This window comes from Diadema antillarum, unplaced genomic scaffold (genome assembly GCF_040938485.1).
Source record: "Diadema antillarum isolate AM-2024a unplaced genomic scaffold, OU_Dant_1.0 seq00000271_RagTag, whole genome shotgun sequence".
NCBI lineage: Eukaryota > Metazoa > Echinodermata > Echinoidea > Diadematoida > Diadematidae > Diadema > Diadema antillarum.
In genome coordinates this window covers 131,097-153,340 of record NW_027271306.1, presented here as the reverse complement: position 1 = coordinate 153,340, position 22,244 = coordinate 131,097, and the positions used below count along the sequence as shown (strand labels likewise).

Sequence of the window (22,244 nt, the reverse complement as noted above, 5' to 3'; positions counted from 1 at the left end):
TATCTCAAATTGACTGTCTTGTGTTAAACTTACTTCTCATAACCAAACGGAATGTACAATTTGTACGAAAATGTGGAATATGGAATAATGATCGAATAAAAAAAAAGTTTCTTTAAAATCGGAGGTGTATAATTATATTTACATATATGTGTATGTATATATATATATATATATGCATATCCTACGTGTATATATATATATATATATATATATATATTATACATTATATATATACATACACATTCATACAATACATATAATTATGGGAAAGCTATGAAATTTTAACCTGTCATTCATTGTGTTTTCGCACAAAAAAAAAAATGTGATAGCGCTTATGATCACAATGAATGTAACTTTGAAAAGACTCGATGTACAATAGTCGCCTCGCAACTTGGCGTGTTCTGCATGCAGACCTCTCTTCTTTCTTTCTTCTCTCCTCTTCCTTTCCTGTCCTTTGTTCTTCGTAGACTTGTATTGTTATCGTCTTCTCTCTTCTAGGTACTGTCTCGCGTCTTATACGTTTGTGGGTAATTGAATGTGTGTACAAGTGTGTTGTCCTTGTCATATTTTCCCAGTACACGCGGTTCAATGAACAGTGTCCGGGCATTAGCATTGATACTTTATTATATTTTTTTACCGACCTGCGTATCTTGAAATAACTATATGTATATTTCTACAGATGATTTAAATAATCTATATTAGATACGATAGTTATAAAGAATTTTGAATAATTCATTGTTTACTTATTAATTATCTAGCGATCCACGTCCCACAAGCTTTGCTTTTTAGTGGATCACTATTTTCCATAATCGAATTTATTTTCCGCATGCCTACAAAGTATATATGCATTGTTTTCTCCTAATTATTGTTGTTGTTATATAATTTATCTTGTACAATACATGGATCTTCTGCAAATGTTTGAACAATATCATTTCATGACATGTATACTTTGTACTATGTTTTGATTTTCGTTTATTGGAAATAAACTATGATTGAATTGAATTTAATTGAAAACTTTCCCATTTTAGCACACATCAGATTATACCTTATTCTGTATTTTGCCAATGATTTTAGAGCGACTTAAACCCCTCTCCGCAGCAAAGCCACCATTGTCAAATTAATGCATTCTTACTTACAGAAAACTTGATGTGAAGGATAATAAAATTATGATGTCTTTTTCTCGAATTCACTCAACTGTAATAGCGAGAATCAATCTACGTACGAATCAACTGCTGATATCGAGCCGTGTAAAATAATTCGAACTCAATATTGCAAGCTGTTTGTACAAGCTAAGCGCTCTTATACATATTCTGGTTGATCTGCGATAGGAAGAATTCATGTTTTCAGTTTCAATATGCGAACACACACACACACACACACACACACACACACACAATAACAATCAGGAAATCGAGCAAAGTGAGAATAGGTTAAGAACTGTTTTTGGCGTTCAGCTGTATTCGACATTAAAATTTCCAGAGGAGCACCAAACTCTTCCTCAATGCTTCGAGATGTGTCCCCCCCCTCTATTTTTTTTTTCAGGGGGAGGGGGAGGGGCGGAGATGGATGCAATGACGGCCTGTCCACTTCTGAAATACAAGCCACCCAGGTTCGTCACGTTCATTGTCGACGTACGGAGCAGTAGGCCTATAGATTGGCACATCGACAAATATTAAGCAAGGTGATGGCAGTAACTATAAGATAGGAACAGGCTGCCAAGGAATATAGCTGGAATACCGAAAATATAAATTGATTTTCAGTATCTGAAGCTTCTACTCACCTCGTTCTTTTTTAATGCCTCTACGTTGTGAGGGTCGCTCTTCCCGACAAATTGGAAAGTTCATTTTCATTTCATTTTGTTAACGTGTTCTGTCAAAGAAAACACAAAGTAAATCTGAGAGATGGGAACGATGTGTTTCTCAAGGGCACAGTGGCTCATGATTTGCTGTTCCGCAACTCTGCTCATTACTGCGGAGACAGTTCGAGTTCGAGTTCACGACGGAGTCATCATTGGGAAAACTGTACAATTCTCCGAGAAGCGACATATCAATGTCGATAAACTGGTCGACGTGTTCCTGGTAAGTTCCAGTATACACTTTCCAACAATCTATTTGATTGCATGATAAATCTCATATTGCTTATCATGAGTGATTTGTTTCCATTGGGCTTTTTATTTCCGTCCAACAAAAAAAAAGGTAATACAAATACAAAGTGTACATTTCATATATCATTGTTAATAATTTGTAAGCACTACAGATCATAAAGTTTAACACAAGATATAATAATGAACAAATGAATAGAAATAATGTGTACTTCGCAATGGTGACAAAAGTGAATATAGCATTGACAGCTGTGATAATCGTCCGAACCTTTTACGTTGTCTAACTGCGTGTATCTTCCGGATGGAAAAAAAAAAAAATCAACACTCAAAATGCAACAATAAAGCTAGGGGTAATGATTTGTGCTATATACATGTAGTATTGCTACTTTTAATGTATATTATTCCTCATTAGTGACTACTAATATCGTTTCTTCTATCATTCTACTATCGTTACCATTGTTATATCAGCATCGTAATCAGACTTTATTTTGGTAAATATCATTGCAGTGACTATTCTTCCTTGGTCACCATCAGCACCATGAATTTTACAGGTGTTATCATAATCTCATAATTTGTCTGTAATCATGTCATCTAATCATCCCTGTTATCAGCACACGTATCCTCATCTGGTAATCAGTATCTGCTGATGAGGAAACTTTGTAATTCTGTTCCCATTGTCAAGATCATCCAAACTTTTTTGGTCTTTTTTGGCAGGATGTGTTTCTTTGAATTGGTGTTCTGAACCCGAGGGCCGCCCATGACCAAAATAGAACAAACTTGTTTACAACAACAACAAACAAACAAACAAGTAAACAAACAACAATATTATATACGCTATAATGTATCTTCTTATTTGTTCTGAACTATTGCATTACCATTTGTTGCTACGAAAGCATTTGCTTTGACTATCATTTACGCCGCCTGAAAAAAAAAATCATCGTATTTTACTTACGTTTATCTCCTTGTTCTTCGTGAACACAAAGTGGAAATGAATTCAAATCAATCAATTTTTTTTTTTCACGTGTAGAGGTGTGGAGGCCGGGGCTTCGCGGCTTCCCCGACCAGGCTATGTCAGATTATCCTACTAATGACACCTACTCCCTAGCTCCTCTTCCCTTTTTTCAAAGGAAGGGGGTGGCAAAGGAATACAGTCATTTAGTTCAATACGTGCAGGTATGTTTTGATTGATTGATTGATTTTATTGTTCCACATCTCAAACACAAGTAACATGATACAATCGATTGAACCTAAGACAGGACATAGCGTCGTAATTACAAAGAATAAAAAAGAAGACAATTTTACAAACATGAAATGTGGGGGACCTACTAAAAAGCAGAGCTTGTAAGGTATAGGTCCCTATGAAAATGTTGGGCTTATTAAACAAACAACCTGGTAACGAAAACTATGAAAGGAAGGAAAGGGGCGTAAAGGAAAAGGAAGCCGAAAGAGCAAGAGAAACAAATAAAATACATCAGAACATAACGAAATAACCACATTGCTTGCAAGATTCCTCGTCACCCGAGCAACATGGTATGTGTGAGAATTATCTTTGCAATCGGACTATATACTGGGCAGGGGTCAGAAGCGTCGTAAGAAAATAATTTTGATCTTTTCTCACGTCCACGTAAAAATGATGCAGTTGCTATACTGACACAATATACTAACAGGTTGCATTATGCTTTTTTTTGGGGGGGGGGGACACAACACGCATGACGCAGCGTGTTTATAATTGTTCGACTCATTTTACATATGTGTATATATGGAGCCAAGTTAAGGTTGACACTGCTTGCCAATATGGTCACCTACTATTGTCAAAATTATGTCATTATATTCATCTCTATTGTCCAGAGACAGCGACCGATCAGAACACGCGAAGTGATTTCTTTCACAGAATTACATGTATTATTTTTTTTTTAATTCTGTATGGACTCGAAGGATTCAGTCCTGAATGTGACGCTGACGCTGAAAAAAACAACAACAACAAATGCATATACAAGCATACAAAATAAGCAATGTTTTAATATGCCAAACAAGAAAAAGAAACCAATAATTAAACATATAGAGCTGCAAAGGAAACATTGCACGATGCTGGGATAACCGATATCGAGGATTATGCATGAAGACTGTTAAAGCTAAGTGAACCAGTAGTGTTTCCCTAAACACATCATATACATGTAGTATAATTACACTCACAGTTTGTTTGTTTGTTTGTTTGTTTGTTGTTGTTTTTTATACAAAGGGGGTGCCCTATGCTGACCCACCGGAGCGGTTCAGCCCACCAAAACCCAAGACGCCCTGGTCCGGTTACATAAACGCCACGGAATTCAAACCCGCATGCATGCAGCCAGTGTACCACAACTTCCCCGTGGTGGATGAAGATTGTCTCTACCTCAATCTGTTTGTGCCCCACCCTAAAGTAAGACATCTGTGTTTTTTATCAACGTACCCTAGGTCCCAAGGTCTAGTCTGTGTAAGAAGGACTGCATGGACAATCATAATATGTGCAGAGTGGATTGTGTTGAAGCAATCTCTGAAGGAAAAAAAACGCTAATTAAAATTTCTTTTGTTAATAGTGTTTATGGGCAAAGATATGTCTTGATTCAAATAAATGGCATGTCGAGTGAGTTAAGGAAGTTTGATTAGTTTGCAATCAATTTCAACTTATGGTCATATAAATGGAAGCCTACAATATTTCTATATTAATATTTACTAGTGACAACGTTGTCTTCAATGTCAATATGATAACATTCTTCAGTGATTATGTCGTCTTTCATTCGGTAGGGACAGAACTGTTGCTAAATACCGCTAAATAACTGTTGACTAATGCAGAGGGATTTATCTCGCAGTTTCATAATATCATAGCTACACAACGTCACCACGTATATTTCTAATCTGCATCGCACAGCTTTCTAAAAGAATAAACACAAACACACACACAAACAACATCTTTCTAGTGTTTTTGTTTTTACAACCTCAGTCATTTTGTGTTAAATTTGATAAATTATTCATTGTATTCATTCTTGATTGCCTCTGTAATTATCACTGGTAGTATCACTGTTCTTATCAATGATATAATTACTATGATCCATACAGCCAAACCATGCTGCGGTGCTCGTATTCATTCACGGTGGAACATTTGTCACGGGTTCAGCCATGACATACATGTACTACGGGGTTCCTCTGGCTGCTGTTGGTGATGTCATAGTGGTAACGATTAACTACCGGGTGGGCATTTTCTCAAGATTCACGACAAGTAAGACTTATGTTACATCGATTCTAATTTGTTCAACAATAGATCGTCGCGTCCATAAGAGAAATGTTTTTTTTTTTCCACATAATCGCTGACGAAACAAACCCTACATCGAGCTCATGGCATGTTGTTTAGTTCCATTATAAACTCCATTTCCATGTTACATTATCTCTTCTTCCATTGGACCCATGAACCCCGTCGTAAATTGCGAATGAAGGCATAAACTGCGCGGTATATTGTAAAAATGTTGTAAAACGCGCACAATTTCTTTTTCGTATAGTCATCAGAATATCGAATAAATCATGAAGTCATAAATGCACCACTTGCATTAAGACAACATCAAAATATGAAATTGTTTCAAAAATAGAGTGATGTTAGTTATTCCGAAAATTAATTAAGGTTTGTTATTCCCAAGAATCCGTTAATCTAAAAATGAAATAAAAAATCTGTTATTCAGAAGGTCCTTTGCAGTGCGTACTACATAGCGAATTTTCGGAATTACGAATCTTATTTCATTTCCGGATTAAAGAGCCATTAAGAAATTTTCATGCACGTCCCTGTTGATTGGAAAATGTCTCCATTTCCGCTAATGAGTGATAAACAGCCAACTGAAATTAATTTTGATAGGAAAATGTCTCCATTCCGGCTAATGAGTGATAGACTTCGATCAATTGAAAAAAAGTTTTGATTGGAAAATGTCTTCACTCCCACTAATGTGTGATAAGCAATCAACTGAAATTGATTTTAACGGGAAAATGTCTTTAATCCCTCTTATGGGTGATTAACAACTAATTGAAATTAATTCTATTTGGGCATCACTGTAAGTCATAGGAATCTATAAGTAACCAATATTTAATCTAATAAGTGATTGCGCATGATTTGTATATTTGGATTCTTTCTTGCACACTTTTCTGTTTTTGGGGGGATATTTTTGTATCTGAGATTTATGTAGGGGGAGGGCCGAAATGTGGGGCGGATGGATGAGAGAGAGATGGAGAAGGCAGGATTGATGTGAAGACGGTGTGTGTGGGTATGTGTGTCTATGAAGGAGACATGGTTATACGGCACGTGGGTTCGGGTGGGAGGTCGTGCAGTCAATAAAGACAAGCACTCGACAGGAGTCCTGTGAACAGCAAGCAGAGAGGTCTTTTATTGACTTATAATATAGTCACAACACAATTACAGCTCCTAAAATGCACTTTAGGAGAACCCCTGAAACACTATGTGCACATCATCAAATCCGCACATGTTTAACACCAAAACAACTCATTCATAATAACACACAAATACCAAGTGAGTTATTGTCTCTAAAGCTATATAAATCCACAATGGGGTATCAATAATAATCTTATATCTAATGAAAGCATCTGCCATCAACAGCTGAGTGTGACCTAGAAACTCATAGTGTTATTTCACTAGACACAACTGTTCAAAAACATATGCATACAGTACCATAAACGAGGCACAGTATTAAAATACGTCCCAACATTACTACTGAGTCTTTCATAATCTCTCACGTTAAGGATCGAACTGCATGCAATGTATTGTGAGAATTATCACATGACATAAGAAGTATATGATACGTCAGACATATGATTATGGTACCATATCCAAATGTACCCTGGCTTAATCCAATAATTATTATATTTATGCACATCTAAAACAATTGGAATCCTTAAAAGAAAGAATGTCTCATCTGGGACACCTCTATCAAACTCCTTCTTTACCATAGCCTCTACATAACTCAAATGTTACCATTGACACTAAGTATAGGGTGTCTGGAGCATTTTTGTAACTTTTGAAATTCTGTGAGAAACGAATTGTGAATTATTTCATATGAAAGAGACTTACATCATTAAGACATATTTCAAATTTCATGGCGAAATGATATTTCTATCTTGAGAAATTTAACTTTGAAATCACAGCAATATCACCCCCTTTTTTTACGAGCACGCATGAAAATGTGACCCAAATCATGTTTGCAAACAACGCCGAAAAGCTGCATTCGCGTGTGGATCTCCAGCGATCAGATAATGAGCGTACAGCGGTTAGAAAATACGCGTAACAAGCGCAGAAGCCACTCCCCCTATGTCTTGTCATACCCTGTGTGCGCTGCGTGCGTACGTACGTGCTCGGTATTCAGTTTACATTCGATTCACATGTACCGTATTGAGCGCCCTACAACACGTACGAACCCCGCGTATGTATGCAGGCGCAGCTAGCTAGCAGCAGGCTAGGCAGCTAGCGCAGCCCCGCCGGTAAAGTTCGGGGAGCCGAGCGGAGAGCATCGCGATTGTAGGCCAGGGGAGCCGGCATGGCGAGCATGGTTCGAAGAAATATGCAGTCGATTGTCGAGAGCAGGTGCACGCAGCTCGCGTGAAATGCACAAGCTACAACCTCTACAGCCACAGGCTTGGAATTGATGCCACATTACCACTATTCGTACATGCAAAAATGGCCAAATAAGAGTCTTCCGAAATCTTTTCCACGCCCTTTTTGTCGATCGGGTGTTCGTAATACACCGCTGCCGCTACCACCACAGTAACGTTAGCTGAGGCCTACTAGTACTTCGTTCGCACTTGGCTAAGCGGACATGATTGTATTCACAACCGATTTCTCGGCTTAGTGCCAGTGACTCGAGCATTGCGAGTGCACTTTCGAAATATAAATGAACAACGATAAGATCATAACCAATCCACAAGTAAACTAATAGTAGTAGACAGAAATTTAGTAGAGTCTGGTTGTTTTGCAAGACGTACGTGATTTGTGAGCGTGACTGTATTCGATATGTACAGTACAGATTGCATGCTATGTGATGCGTTGCGTGTTGTAGGAGCTATCGCAAGCGACAGCCCAGTTTCCTGCCTCGTGATATGCACATCATACACAACACATACACACACAAACGTAGTGACACACACACAGTGGTAGCTCTCTAGCTCTGCTGGCAGCATCTGGCGCGCGCCGCATGCACACGCGATCCATCCCCACACAACCGTAGAGGCCATGTGGTTTTAGACGGCGATGCGTAATCAAATTTACATATGCATTAGCCCCTTCGCGCGAAGTTACTATGGATTCTTGCATACGAAGCCCCGCCTAAAACGTTCGCTGTGACCAAAAAATTATTGCAAGGGGTATCTTCAATGCGATATCCCCACACCTAGGCGTGGAGCTAGCGAAAAACTAGCGGCACCATCGGATTCAGCATGTCCTCAACTACTAGTATGTCTCACGGCAATACAAATACCGAAGCAGACGCTGAGATATGGGGATAGATGTGCTTCTATCGATTTTTACATCAATTTATCGTCGGATTCATGTACCGCCGTTCTGATAGGATATGGAGAAAAACTTCCTCTTTCATATGATACCAAATTTGTTAGGATTCGTTAATGGCATGGTCTGGGGATTTGGCAATAAAGGCGAAATTTTGCTCAAAAATGCTGGGTCAAAACGGCGTAGGCGCGCGGCTCCATTGCATTCTATGGGACTTGCGTGTTATGAGATAGGGGCGCGTTTTGGTCGAGTGTTAGCAGTGCGCGATCAGACACCCTACTAAGTACACACACCTCTAACCCGCTCGTTGTAGCCTATAATTAACCGAAATAATTAACTCACACCACTTCTTACACCGAGACCCTCCTACTACAAAAGTTATGCTGTAGCACTATAACTGCAACCTACACAACCATCACGAATCATTAAGGAATGCAATACAAAGGTTCCCTCTATTAATTAAAACCTCGGCTGAATTACTGTACAACCCTTATTGAACAACATTGTGCCTTTACTACGCTGCACATCTCTTCTGATCAACTTTGATTCCTATCATCTCTTTCACCTTAAACACATTACAAATGTTGCAACATTGTACCTATAATGTGCCTACGCTACACATCTCCCTGGTTAAACTTCAATCCTCCTCAACTCTATCACCATAAATGCATTACCAAAATAGGTAAATAGCTTCCATCAAAAACCATCAACTCAACACCTTATCACACTATTATAGGCGCCCCATACTACAACTACACCATGTAATACCAGAGTACACAGATCACGCTAAATGCCCTATACTGTAACACAGCGCTACATAATACACTGTTCAATACCGTAATTGGTCACGTACACAAACCTACGCAGGCCTGCAGCCCTTGCATTGTACTACTGCACTACGAATACATTGTGCGTACAAGACTACGGCAGCCGCAATTAACTACATACGCCCGTAACACAACACACGTCCGTAGACCGACTTAACACAGGTACGTACATACATAGGTTACCGTGCATTCGGTGCCACTGAACAAAACCACCATCAACCAGAGACAAATGGAATGGCTTCATGTAAATTATGACAAACACTCTCACTCCACATAATATGCCTGTTTGGTCCCTGAAACTCTTCATAACAATTACCAATAATGATAATACAGCACCATAACATCTAAGCACTGAAATTCTTGTGTAATTTGCGACATTCTCATTTCCATCAACTCACCTGTGAACAGCAAGCAGAGAGGTGCCTGCCACATGGGGGCGCCCCTCCACTGCTGATGTCTCTGCATAATTAGCATATCCCCACATTTACTTTATCAAAGTTCATTAAACTATCAATATGAATACCATGCTTTTCTGTATTTTTCAATAATCTACCCCGTAATTTGCAAAGATGTTTTCATCGCTCATTTTTGTTAACAGGGTAATTCTTTTTTCTCATTTTTGTCGTTCCTACAGGGGACAAGGAAGCTCCTGGAAATGTTGGCATGATTGATCAAGTGGCTGCTCTCTCTTGGATTTTCTACAACATTCGAGGTACATCCATAATTAATTATCGGTATGAGATGTTGCGAACTGAATACTCGAGGGCTTCTATTGGGGGGGGGGGGGATGTGATATATAGTTGATAAGACTACTGACTTTTAGTTGGAGAACCCCTTCGAATCCCTCCAGTGCTTACGTCCTTGGGCAGGATGTTTATACCCATCATGTCCCTTTCGACACAGGAGTATAATGGGTATCTGGCTATAGGGTAGTAATAGTGTACGGCAGAGCCCTCTGGTAGATCAGCGTTCGCAATGAAGTGGCTAACTTGGATAAAGAAGACCATAACATTATATATGTTATCATCATCATCACCAATATTGCTATCATCCTGTCATTATAAATATTATTAGTCAAATAAATGCGTCGTCAAAAAAATGTTTGCAAAAGGCGATATTCGAACCCAGAACCCTACGGTCTGAAAGTCAGACGTGAGTCATAACCCGCGTGTGACAGAGCCATCAGATGAGTGCTTTGTTATAATTTGTATTGTTTGAGATCGAAGAAAGAATCAGTAGTTAGCCTTTTGATGAATGGCACTTTTTTTTCCTCTGAATATCCTTTTTTTTTTGTCTTTTGCTTTTCCTGATATGCTATTTTTGATGTTTTCCCTTTGTGCTGTTTGTTATTTAATACATTACAAACGAAGACTGAGTATATTATATACACTCTTAAAACATCCGAGTCAGAACTGACCCGGAACTGGGTCCGTTGGGGTCACACACCGTTCCGGGTCAGACATGACAAGGAATGGGGTCAGATATGACCTTTACAGAGTCATGAATTGGGTCAGGGTGACCCCATTCGGGGTCTTCATGACCAAATTCCAAATCATTTTTGACCCGGAACGGTGTATGACCCCAACGGACCCAGTTCCGGGTCAGTTCTGACTCGGATGTTTTAAGAGTTTATGTTTATCTTATGGATAAGTCATGTTTCAAGAATTTTGCTTGTTCTGTCCTGTCTTAAACTGCTTTTGTGCTAAATGATTGTAAACAAGTATTTTCATAAGAATCCTTTGAGTGGCTCACAATATACAAGCAAGCTTTTAAGTGGGCATTTCAACTCTTTTTTTTTTCTGTGAACATAAGTTTTGCTGGTATGCATGTATATGTATATCTTCATTTGTTAACTATCAGTAATCTATTGCACAGTATGCATGCCAATGATATAATTCCCAATTTGGTCTTTGTTATGTTTGTTGGAAAAAAATGAAAAGAATTGAATTAAATGGAATGAAATGGAGTTGAATTGAATTGAATTGGATTGAATTGGATTGAAATGAATTGAATTGAATTGAATTGAATTGAATTGAATTAAAAAGGAATTCTGCTATAGTGATTATAAAATCTCCGGGCGCACTAAATCGAAGTACAGGTTATCATTTACGGGATTGTTACTTTTGTCATTTTCCACAGTTTTAGTAGTAATAAATTAAAAGTTTTCATTCCATCATTTGCCTAAAACATTCCCTGTGTTATATACAGTACTTATCATAAAGGCATCATTATGCATCCACTTCAGGAATTAGTTTCTGTGTTTGGGTCGTATTTTGACTATCTTAATACTTTGTTGTGTCCACTGATATGTATTGTATTCTGTGATTAGATAATTATGTATGAGAAATGAATTTACGAACTGGTGAATCTTTTTAGCAAGATTATGAATTCTGTTGCTTTGGGTTTACACCAGATTACACCAAATAAGCACAAAATTGTGGGCTTAACTGAACTTCACCTTTGTTAAAATCTGTTGTTATTTTTTCTCTTTCTCCTTCTTTTTTTTTTTCGCTTTCATTTTAATGGGAAAATAATCCGGTCAACGAAAACATCCGAATAGCAGTAAAAAGAAAAAAAAAATCCAGGAAGTTGAGAAGAATATTAATTTCCGCTGATGTCAGTTATTAAGACCGCGCATCCCGAGAATACTTCAAAATAGCCACGTTTGTCACGAAAGCACGAGTTACCATGGCTACTCTACGCGATGATATCCACTTATACTTAATTGGCTAAAATCTAGGCATTCCCTATGTGAACCAGGACAATGGCAATGTTTTGTTGCTCCGTTTGTCTGGCTTATTTTGTTGTTTTCATTTTAACAAGTCGCGCTGATGTCAGAAAAAAAAATGGTTCGTAATTAACAATTGTTATTATTGCAGTGTTTGATACACACATTCGATGTTATAGTAACCATGACAACACAAATTCAATGTACACACTAATCAATATTACATTGCTATTCTTACCAATAAGAGCCCAGATGTGTTAGTAGTAGCATTAACAATTAATAGTATGATTGGTGTAGTAATGTACTGTCAGTAGTAGTACTAGTAGAATAGTAGTAGTAGTAGTAGTAGTAGTAGTAGTAGTAGTAGTAGTAGAAGTAGTAGTAGTAGGCCTAGTAGTAATAATAGTAGTGGTGATGGTGGTGGTAGTAGCAGTGCTTTATAGTAGTAGTAGTAGTAGTAGTAGTAGTAGTAGTAGTAGTAGTAGCAATAGTAGTAATAGCAGTAGTAGTTGTAATAGTAGAAGTAGTAGTGGTATTATCATTATCATTATCATTGTTAGTAGTAGTAGTAGTAGTAGGCCCTGAAGTAGCAGCAGTAGTATCATAGTAGTAGATGTAGTATCAAAATTGATGATTAAAAAAAGATTAAAGGGGCTGTACAGTACTGGTTGAGGTGGGGATTCATGTTTTTTACATTCCTAAGTGGGATAATGAGAAACCTCTTATAAAATATGAAAATTGGTTTTCAAATGGCTGAGATATCCCAAAAAGTGATAATGATAAAAGACTACAGGCCACAATTTTATCAGGATCTCTTTATTTCACCTTTTCTTTTTCTTTTCTTTTTCTTTTTTTTTTGGGGGGGGGATATCTCAGCCACTTCAAAACCGATTTTCATCAAATGAACTTTTGATACCGCTTAGAATTGCATGCTCTTTGACAGCTCACAGAGTGGTTTCTGAATATCTCGCAAAACGTTAAAAGCTAAATCCTCACCTCGACCAGAACTATTCACACCCTTTAAGACCACTTATGAAGACGGAACTTTGTACAAGGGGAGGGAGGGAAAGGGTCGGTGATATCAAGGCAATACATTTGCCTTAATTCTTTCTCTGCTTTATGTCTATTTTTAAAATCTTATATCATTTACCATTATTATCATTATCATTATCATTATCATCATTATTACTTTATTATCATTGTTTTGTTTTGTTTTTTCTTCTGTTGAAGCGTTTGGTGGAGATCCTGGTCGTATCACGCTGTTCGGACAGAGCGCTGGTTCAGGAAGTGTTGATTTCCTCATGCTGTCCAAATTGAGCCGGGGTTTCTTCACTCAGGCCATCATGCAGGTGGGTGATTATTAATGTGGCATAATTGGTCCTTTTAACCCTACATTCAATAGTGCAGTACCCCCTTTTCAGTGTCAGGACTCCGGCTCTTTTTATACAGAGCCATGCATTTCTCTTTGCCATCCAGTGAGACGTTAAATATGAAGGTGGTCTAATTCAGCATGGTGTGCTTATTGGTGCTTATTGGTGAATGGGCTATATACCCTGACAAAAGATTAGAATAAAATAATAATAATAATAATAATAACAATGATAATAATAGATAAATAGATAGATAGATAGATAGATAGATATATAGATAGATAGATAGATAGATTAATAATCATGTTTATTAGATGCATACATATACATACATACATACATACATACACATACATGCATACACACATACATACATACATACATACATACATGGATAGATAGATAGATAGATAGATAGATAGATAGATAGACAAACAGGCAGACAGATAGGTGGATAGACCGATAGAAGTAAACAAAGAGATGTGTGAAGTGCACGATGGCGGGAAACACCAATTACGACTGAACAAGCACATAATTTTAGGTGCATGTCATTGTATATTAAAGCGTGATGTTTGATTGGAGGAGGGAGGGATCGTCAATACACGTGTATTGTAAAGGTAAGATGGGAGAGGGTAAGAAAAGGGTACGTGCATTTACTGTCATCTCCGCGAACCATCCCATGCAGTCACGCTATTGGGTGCTTATTAAGATTTGGCAAATTGCCCTGTCTGATATACGCGGTATTCAAGCGGCCGATCAGGAAGATTTTTCTGTGGGAGCCTGTGAAAACGGGCCTGTACTCACGTGACGTTTGAGTCAATATTGTGATCTTTTCTGTAGGAATTGTCACTATGGAAACTTTCAGAGGTATAGCATGCCCTTTATTTCATCATTATGATCGCCTTGTGGGTATGACAACTGCTCAAAACTGACAGAACGCGGACTCGTGTTCTCGATCACAGCATTGTGATTCAGAAGTCGGTAGCACGCGCGTCATCGCGTTTCAGAACAAACGATGTAGTCCTACGTAATGAACTCACAATTCGCTGATTGGTCCGATATTGAAGGCAAATTGTGCCTCATCAGCCTTGAGCATGCTGACGCCATTCGAATTAACTGAACATTTCTGACACAATTTACCATAGTAACGCTGATGGAACTTCGGGTGTATTCTGTTGTTGTTGTTTGTTTGTTTGTTTGTTTGTTTGTTTGTTTGTTTGTGCTGGGTTATTAATAATGTTAAGATTCGGGCCATACTACCTGAGATTGAGCAATATGCTGAGAAACACAAACAAAATAAAAGTCGATTAATTCCCAATATGTAATAATGATGGTAATGATTATAAACCAAATCGTTTTACAATACGACAGCCCAAACTAAATTGTCTTAGTTCAAAAGATAAGAGGTGCAAAATATATTTTTCGAATAGTGTGGGCTGGTCATGTTGATAGTTAGAACTGCAGAACAAAATAGGGCCTACCACACAGAAAGTTGATTTTAAAGGGACTGTACAGTACTGGTTGAGGTAAGGGATTCATGTTTTGAACATTTCTAAGTGAGATAATGAGAAACCTCTTATGAAATATGAAAGCATGTAATTTTAGGAAGGATTCAACGTTTATTTGATGAAAATTGGATTTGAAATGGCTGAGATATCCAAAAAAGTAATAATAATAAAAGGCGACATGCCACAACTTTATTAGGATCTCTTTGTTTCACCTTGTTTTTGGATATCTCAGCCATTTCAAAACCAATTTTCATCAAATAAACTTTTGATACCTTTTAGAATTGCATGCTCTTTGACATCTCATATAGAGTGGTTTCTGAATATCTCGCAAAATGTTAAAAGCTAAATCCTCACCTCGACCAGAATTGTACACACCCTTTAAATTCTCGATGGCATTTTCATTTACAGAATAAATTCCATGCGTAATTCGGATATTACTGTTTCATACTTTCTTTGAATAGAGCGGAAATAGCTTCTCACGTTGGGCCTTCGAAGATACTCCAGTTCACAGAGACCGAAACAGAGCTTTTAATCTGGGAAGCGCACTGGGGTGTCCAACGACCGATACATCGGCCCTCGTGTCCTGCTTGAGAAGAACTGACTCACGGCAGCTTCTGCGAACAGCGGCACAGGTGAATTTTGATCATGTTTTCTCAAATGATTATGTCAAAAGATATGGTATAGACATTGGCACACATGACAAACAAGATTGTTAGTATTGTTTATTGTTATCATGGTTGTAATGCAGTAGCGAAATGGGGAAAATTGTCGTAAAACCTACAAAATGCAACCTTGTATGAACAATTTCAAAACTAGAAATATCACTTAAGGTGATTAATACCCCCGCCCCGTGACGACAGTCTTACCCAAGGAATGATCTTTCCTTGATCTTCTGCCATTTAAATGCCATTACCGTGGCAACGCAGCTTCCGACACGTCCGAAAAATATGTCTTGCACATCTTCCCACCAAGACTATTGTGTGTGCCACATTTCATAAGCTTTTGTCAAAAACGGAGGAAGTAGTTAAATCCACAAGATCTTTCCTTGATCTTCCGCCATTAATATGCCGTTACCATGGCAACGCAGCTTCCGACACGTCCAAAAAATATGTCTTGCACATCTTCCCACCAAGACCAATGTGTGTGCCACATTTCATGAGCTTCAGTCGAATACAGAGGAAGTAGTTTAATCCGCAAGATCTTTCCTTGATCTTCTGCCATTTATATGCCGTTACCATGGCAACGCAGCTTCCGACACGTCCGAAAAATATGTCTTCCACATCTTCCCACCAAGATCAAGGTGTGTGCCACATTTCATAAGCTTTGGTCAAAAAACTGAGGAAGTAGTTAAATCCGCAAGATCTTTCCTTGATCTTCTGCCATTAATATGCCGTTACCATGGCAACGTACTTTCGGGTACTGTCAAAAAATGCGTCTTGCACATCTACAACCAAAGGCACACATCTGTACCAAGTTTCATGGAAATTGGGCAAAAACTGAGGAAGTAGTTTGCAACACAAAATTTTCCATCATTTTGGCTCATAATATGTGAGCTGTTACCATGGCAACATACTTTTTGTCACTGTCAAGAAATGTGTCATGCTGACCTATATCCTAAGACAAACATTCAATATGAATTCCATGAGAATTGGAAGAACACTGATGAAGCAGTTTTGCCATGAAGCATTTTGCCCTATATTTTACCAATAACATGCCGTTACCATGGCAACGCACTTTTTGCCACTGCGGAAATATGTGTCTTGCACATTAACATGTTCAGATGAACATCTGTACCTAATTTCATAAAAATTGATCAAAAACTTTGGGAGGAGTTCGCGACGCAAGGTTTGTACCCATTTTTGCCCATAATATGCCGTTACCATGGCAACGTACTTTTGGGTACTGTCAAAAAATACGTCTTGCACATCTACAACCCAAGGCACACATCTGTGCCAAGTTTTATGGGAATCGGTTGAAAACTGAGGAAGTAGTTCGCGACGCAAGATTTGCAACGGACCGACCGCCCGACCGCCCGACCGCCCGACCGACCGCCCGACCGACCGACCGACCGCCCGACCGTCCGCTGATTCCTATATACCCCCTTCAAACTTCGTTTGGCGGGGGTGTAATAAATCTATGTGAAAGAGTTTGAGATCATTGAAGAAAAGTTGTAAAGAATCATATTCTATTCTGTCTCTTTACCTAACCCCTCCTCCTGTCTCTCTCGTTCATGATCGCCTTATCTACCATAATCCCTTACATGTCTGGTATAAAGGCGAAAATAACTGCGCCAAACATTTGTCTTTTCTTCTGGATTCATTCGGGATCGGAGCAATAATGTTAAGTCACTTATTTTACATTCACATATATGTAATCACGTTAAACAAATTCCCTTCTCTTCACAATCTCTTTCTCTTTAAAAACAACAACAACAACAACAACAACAACAACAAAATCAATCTCAACTACAAAACAGATTTATCGCAAGTACCCGGTTTTCGTGGACGGATACTTCTTGGACGACACACCGGCAAACCTCTACGAGCTAGGCGAGTTTAAGCGATGTCCGCTGATGGCGGGCTATATGAAAGACGAGGGCACGACAGAGTTGATGTGGTACTTCCCTGCTCGTCGCGGCACTCCGTACCGCCCGCGAGTGGGTGCCTTATTTTTCCGCAACACCGTATCGCGGGGACTCGCCCAAAGCGGTTACTCTGGTGACGAGTTTCGCTCGCTTACCCTGGAGATTTATGCTAACTGGTCCTCTGTCAATTATTACTCTACGGACTTTTTCCAGAATACGGTTGATTTTCTCACCGATGTCGACTATGCCTGCACCACAGAGAAGGTTCTTAGAACCCACGCCGATTACGGCCAGGGCACCCTCTTCAAGTACATATTCACTCATCCATCTTCAAAGTAAGCAGCGTTTCTTCAAACTACTTAATAAAATAACTGATACGATACATTCTTATTCGCTCGTCCTAACATAAACTGTATTTTGGCTCATGCGGTGCGTGAGTTATTGATTGGCTAATCGAAGAGCATGTGTACGAGAGACCACGTTTCCATCATTGCCAATTTGTGGTAAGTATAATATTACAGACTTGAGAGGCGACGTCTGATTGGTTAATCTATGGTAGGCTCGAGAGACCACGTTTGATTGGCTATTAGTAAATAGACTTGAGATTGCCACTTTTGATTGGCTATCGCTGACAAATTGACTATTGATTGACTTGTCGGAGAGAGGTTGTGTAAACAGGAACCACGTCTGATCATGGAGGTACGCCTTTACCCCCTTGACATGCTTGGTCCAATCAAGGAGGTATGATTAGCTATATATGTTTTCAGAACCATGACATTGCAAGAGCAATCTGCTTAACTCCCTCTAAAAATATGTTCTTATACGAAGTCGTTCAAAATTGAACTTTTCTAAAGGAAAGAAAAAGTGAATGTAGAATCAGCTCAAGTCACATTGAACTGAGCATTGAAGATAAAACACAATGATGTCATTAATTGCACTATATAATTTATGTATAATATATATTTTTCAATTTTTCACTCATGATGACAAAATGTTTCCTGACCCGTTGTTGAAGTTTAAAGGGATGAATAGAATTGGTTGAAATGAGGATCCAGCTTTTTAACTTTTTTTTTTGCGAGATACTTAGAAACCACTTCATCAAATGGTAAAGAGCATACAATTTGAAGAGGAATTCAAAGTTTTTGGTGAAAGTCGATTTTGAAATGGCTGAGATGTGCAAAAACAGAAGTAAAACAAAGCGAAAAAGGGTCCCATCTTTTATTAGAAACACTTTGTTTTGCATAATACATTTCAAAACCAATTTTCATCAAATAAACTTAACTTCCATATGATTCATTATTATGCTCTTTCATACTGATATTTCTCATTATCTAATATATATATATATATATATATATATATATATATATACACATATAATGAAAGATTGGAGACCTGAAGCCAATCTTAACCGAAACTATACCATCCCTTTAAACAAGTCACGATACGCTTCCATTTTCGCAGGAATGTCTTCCAGTACAGGGACATCTTGCCGTCGACGCCCTGGTTGAAAGCTGGCCACAGCGAGGATCTCATCTACGTCTTCGGAATGCCATTCATCGACGAACTCTACCATGTTCGAGGTCACAACGTGACCGAGGAGGAAAAGGCGCTTTCGGTGAAAATCATGAAGGCGTGGACCAACTTTGCCAAGTCAGGGTTAGTCATTGCTCCACTGCTTGAAATGCACCAAGATGGTAGATGGGGGTGCAAGACGAGCATTCAACGTCGATTGGTTCCCCTTTCAGTACTTCATTTCACTCTTATTTGACAGGTTATTGATCAGATAGTCACGTGTTTATGCTGTGCTCTTGCATTGAAGGTTTTGAAGAAGAGGGAATCACCTCAGTTAGAATCACTGGGCTTCCTTGGCCTTAGGATTCCTCATTTGATAATCATATTTCGAAAAAGTTGTAGTCTTTTATTGTCCTGTCTTGGTTTCCCACGCTTTCAACAGATATAAAGACAATTCCTTATTCAAAACTCAGTACTGAGTTTTAAAAAAACTGTCAAGCGTTTATCATTCTATATGTACTAGAAGATCCCATCTTCATGACTTTGGTGTTGATGTCAACCATTGTCTAATTTGTTCCTTCTCCTCTCCAGTTTTATCTTTTACTATTTACTTTTGTCATTTTAACAGCTTATTATGTGATTGATAATGCAAAAAATGAATCGTTAGTTTTTCTTTCGTTTGTAAACAACGTTTTAACTGAATGATTTTTTTAAGAGTATCTATAGATAACAAAGGTACTAACTTTATAAAGAAATTAGGTAATCAAAAACGCACTATTTCCATTCCTACTGATTTGGAGGGAGTGTGAGTCCATAATTCATCTCATAAACACAAAACTGAAAAGCAAGAATTTGAAGTTGCATGTGTCTCATGGGTGGTTATACCATACACTAGGGATGTCTCCCTTCCATATTATTTCTATTCAGGTCTTTGTCTAACATAATTATTATAAGCCAATACTGTTACTGAGTAGACCTTAATATTCTGGAGATTGCATGAGCCTGAATGTCAAAAATTCAAACTGACTTAAACCCCACTTAGACCCCATTGATACATTGTACCTACGATCGTGTCGCGTCTGAATTTGCGACAACTGTAGTCTCGGACGTGTAATTTCTGTAGGTGTCAAGATGCAGTCGCTCCCGGGCTAGGCCGCGTCTCGGCCCCAGTCTTTGACATGTCCATTATGATAATGACTATAATGTTTTGTTTCGTGCAGGTAATATTCAGTTCTTGATAACATGTGCATTTTGCATGATATTTTAAAAAGCTTTCCCGGTTTCCTAGCTGACACTTTAACTTCTACAGTGTTTATTTACACCGCAGCGAGCGTCCCTTTTGCTCAAAATACTAGTTTAGTCCCATCTTTTATTTTTCAAAATGCTAGAATGGAACCCTCTCGCTTTGAAGTTCAGACATTGTTTGCTTCATTTATGGCTTAACACTATACGGTGGGATTTATAAACTCAGACCTTTTATTGCATTTATTGGAGTAAACGTAGGAAATTGCGAGGCCGAAATCTGGGATCCAGTCAGATCATATGGAGTAGCGGGTGTCTAAGACCGGAGTTCTGTGATTATTTATTAAAACCAGGGTCTAAATTTAAGGTAGGTACTTCATTGAATTCGACATCAGAATAGGGGCAAACCAACCTACTCCATTAATGGTAGAAATCTTAAGAGTATAATGTCATCAAGTATATAGCTGAAATAGACAACTTTGAAATATAAGTATATATAGTTATTTCATTGTATCAGCTCTCTTTATACCAAGTTTCCAGTGAATTGAGAGAGAATAATCGCATTGTTTTAATAACTCTTGCTTTAATCCCGCAGGCATCCGGGGAAGTCTTGCAGGGGTGGGGTTACGCCCACCGACGGACCAGATGCCTGGCCTTTGTACGACGTCACTGAACTGCGGCACAAGGAGCTCTCGTTGGAGTTTGGCCAAGGCAGTTCAGCTAGAACAGAAGAATGCTTTTTCATCAACTCATATCTTCCTATGCTAATGAAAACGAATGTATGATTACATCATGATGAATATGTATACATATACATCCGTTTATTTGGGCCGATGTTTTTGGTATTTCATATACATATATATATATATATATATATATATATATATATATATACATGTATCCCAATAAAATATAAATTCATATAATTTTAAATGTGTGTGTCTATTATGTCTATTTGTGGATAGAATTTCTTATATTTTTGCCGGTACGTGCCCTTGCTTCGGCATCTATAATTTCCTTACACCTATGCCAATTTATAATTTTAAATTTGGATTGAAATCAATTTTAACTACAGCTATTACATAACTAAATTTACGACAGATGGCATGTCAAATCATTTTTTCCGCTTTCCAGAAACTAGTATCTTTATAGCACAGTTGAAGTTGAGCTATAATATACGACGGTTGTTGTCAAATTTTGTTGAAATTTGCCGTACCTTGGATACTAGCAAAGGGTAGAGTTAGAGCCACTGCCCTGTGGACACTGAAGTGCCGTGAAACTTCCTATTTCTTCGAAAAACTTGGTTCCCTCTCCATCCTACACATATATGTATTTGTACACGGTTTATTTGTTAAGGTGCGCATGAGAAATTATATCAAACAAGCGAATGCGAAAGACAACGAAAAAAAAAATCAGAAATCACACAAACTTATCTCCGTCAATACAAGTGTTACCGTTTAATGAATATAACTCCCAAAATTACTCAGAGATAGTTACGAACATGAAAATTTAGAGAAATACATTGATGAGGGAATATCATCGGGAGATGTTTACATATGACACTGCATAACTCATTATTTACGTTCAATTGGACTTGGCGTTCTGACATTTGGCATTTTCCACATATTATTATACGCAGGGCGGGGAGGGGAAGAGGAGACAGCAATTCGAAACTGACAAAATTTAGAATCAAATCTGAATCTAAGCTTGAGTAAATCATTCACTTCACAGGTTGGAGAAAAGTGAGGATGTCATCCCACGACTGCATGCTTCTCAGGGAAGTAGGCCTAGGTGGGCGTGGTCTTTGGAGGTAGCTGGTATCCACCGCATCCATGAATAG

The 22,244-nt window shown here is 38.3% G+C and overlaps 1 protein-coding gene across 1 annotated transcript; it reads left to right on the top strand.

Annotated features, from left to right (window-relative positions):
• Positions 1-1,910: 1,910 nt before the first annotated feature.
• On the top strand, positions 1,911-22,244 carry LOC139729934 (cholinesterase-like). The gene is made up of 10 exons (XM_071640856.1): positions 1,911-2,078; positions 4,341-4,517; positions 5,195-5,354; positions 10,092-10,169; positions 13,416-13,534; positions 15,525-15,695; positions 17,540-17,982; positions 19,112-19,306; positions 21,000-21,104; positions 22,136-22,244. Exons 1-10 carry the CDS (start codon positions 1,911-1,913, stop codon positions 22,242-22,244), a joined length of 1,725 nt encoding a protein of 574 aa, XP_071496957.1.

Excerpts from the sequence above, each read along its gene's own strand:
- LOC139729934 (XM_071640856.1), top strand. The coding sequence starts at position 1,911 with ATGTGTTTCTCAAGGGCACAGTGGCTCATGATTTGCTGTTCCGCAACT. Across the intron at positions 4,518-5,194 it reads TGTTTGTGCCCCACCCTAAA|CCAAACCATGCTGCGGTGCT; the intron begins GTAAGACATCTG and ends TGATCCATACAG. Across the intron at positions 17,983-19,111 it reads TTCACTCATCCATCTTCAAA|GAATGTCTTCCAGTACAGGG; the intron begins GTAAGCAGCGTT and ends CCATTTTCGCAG.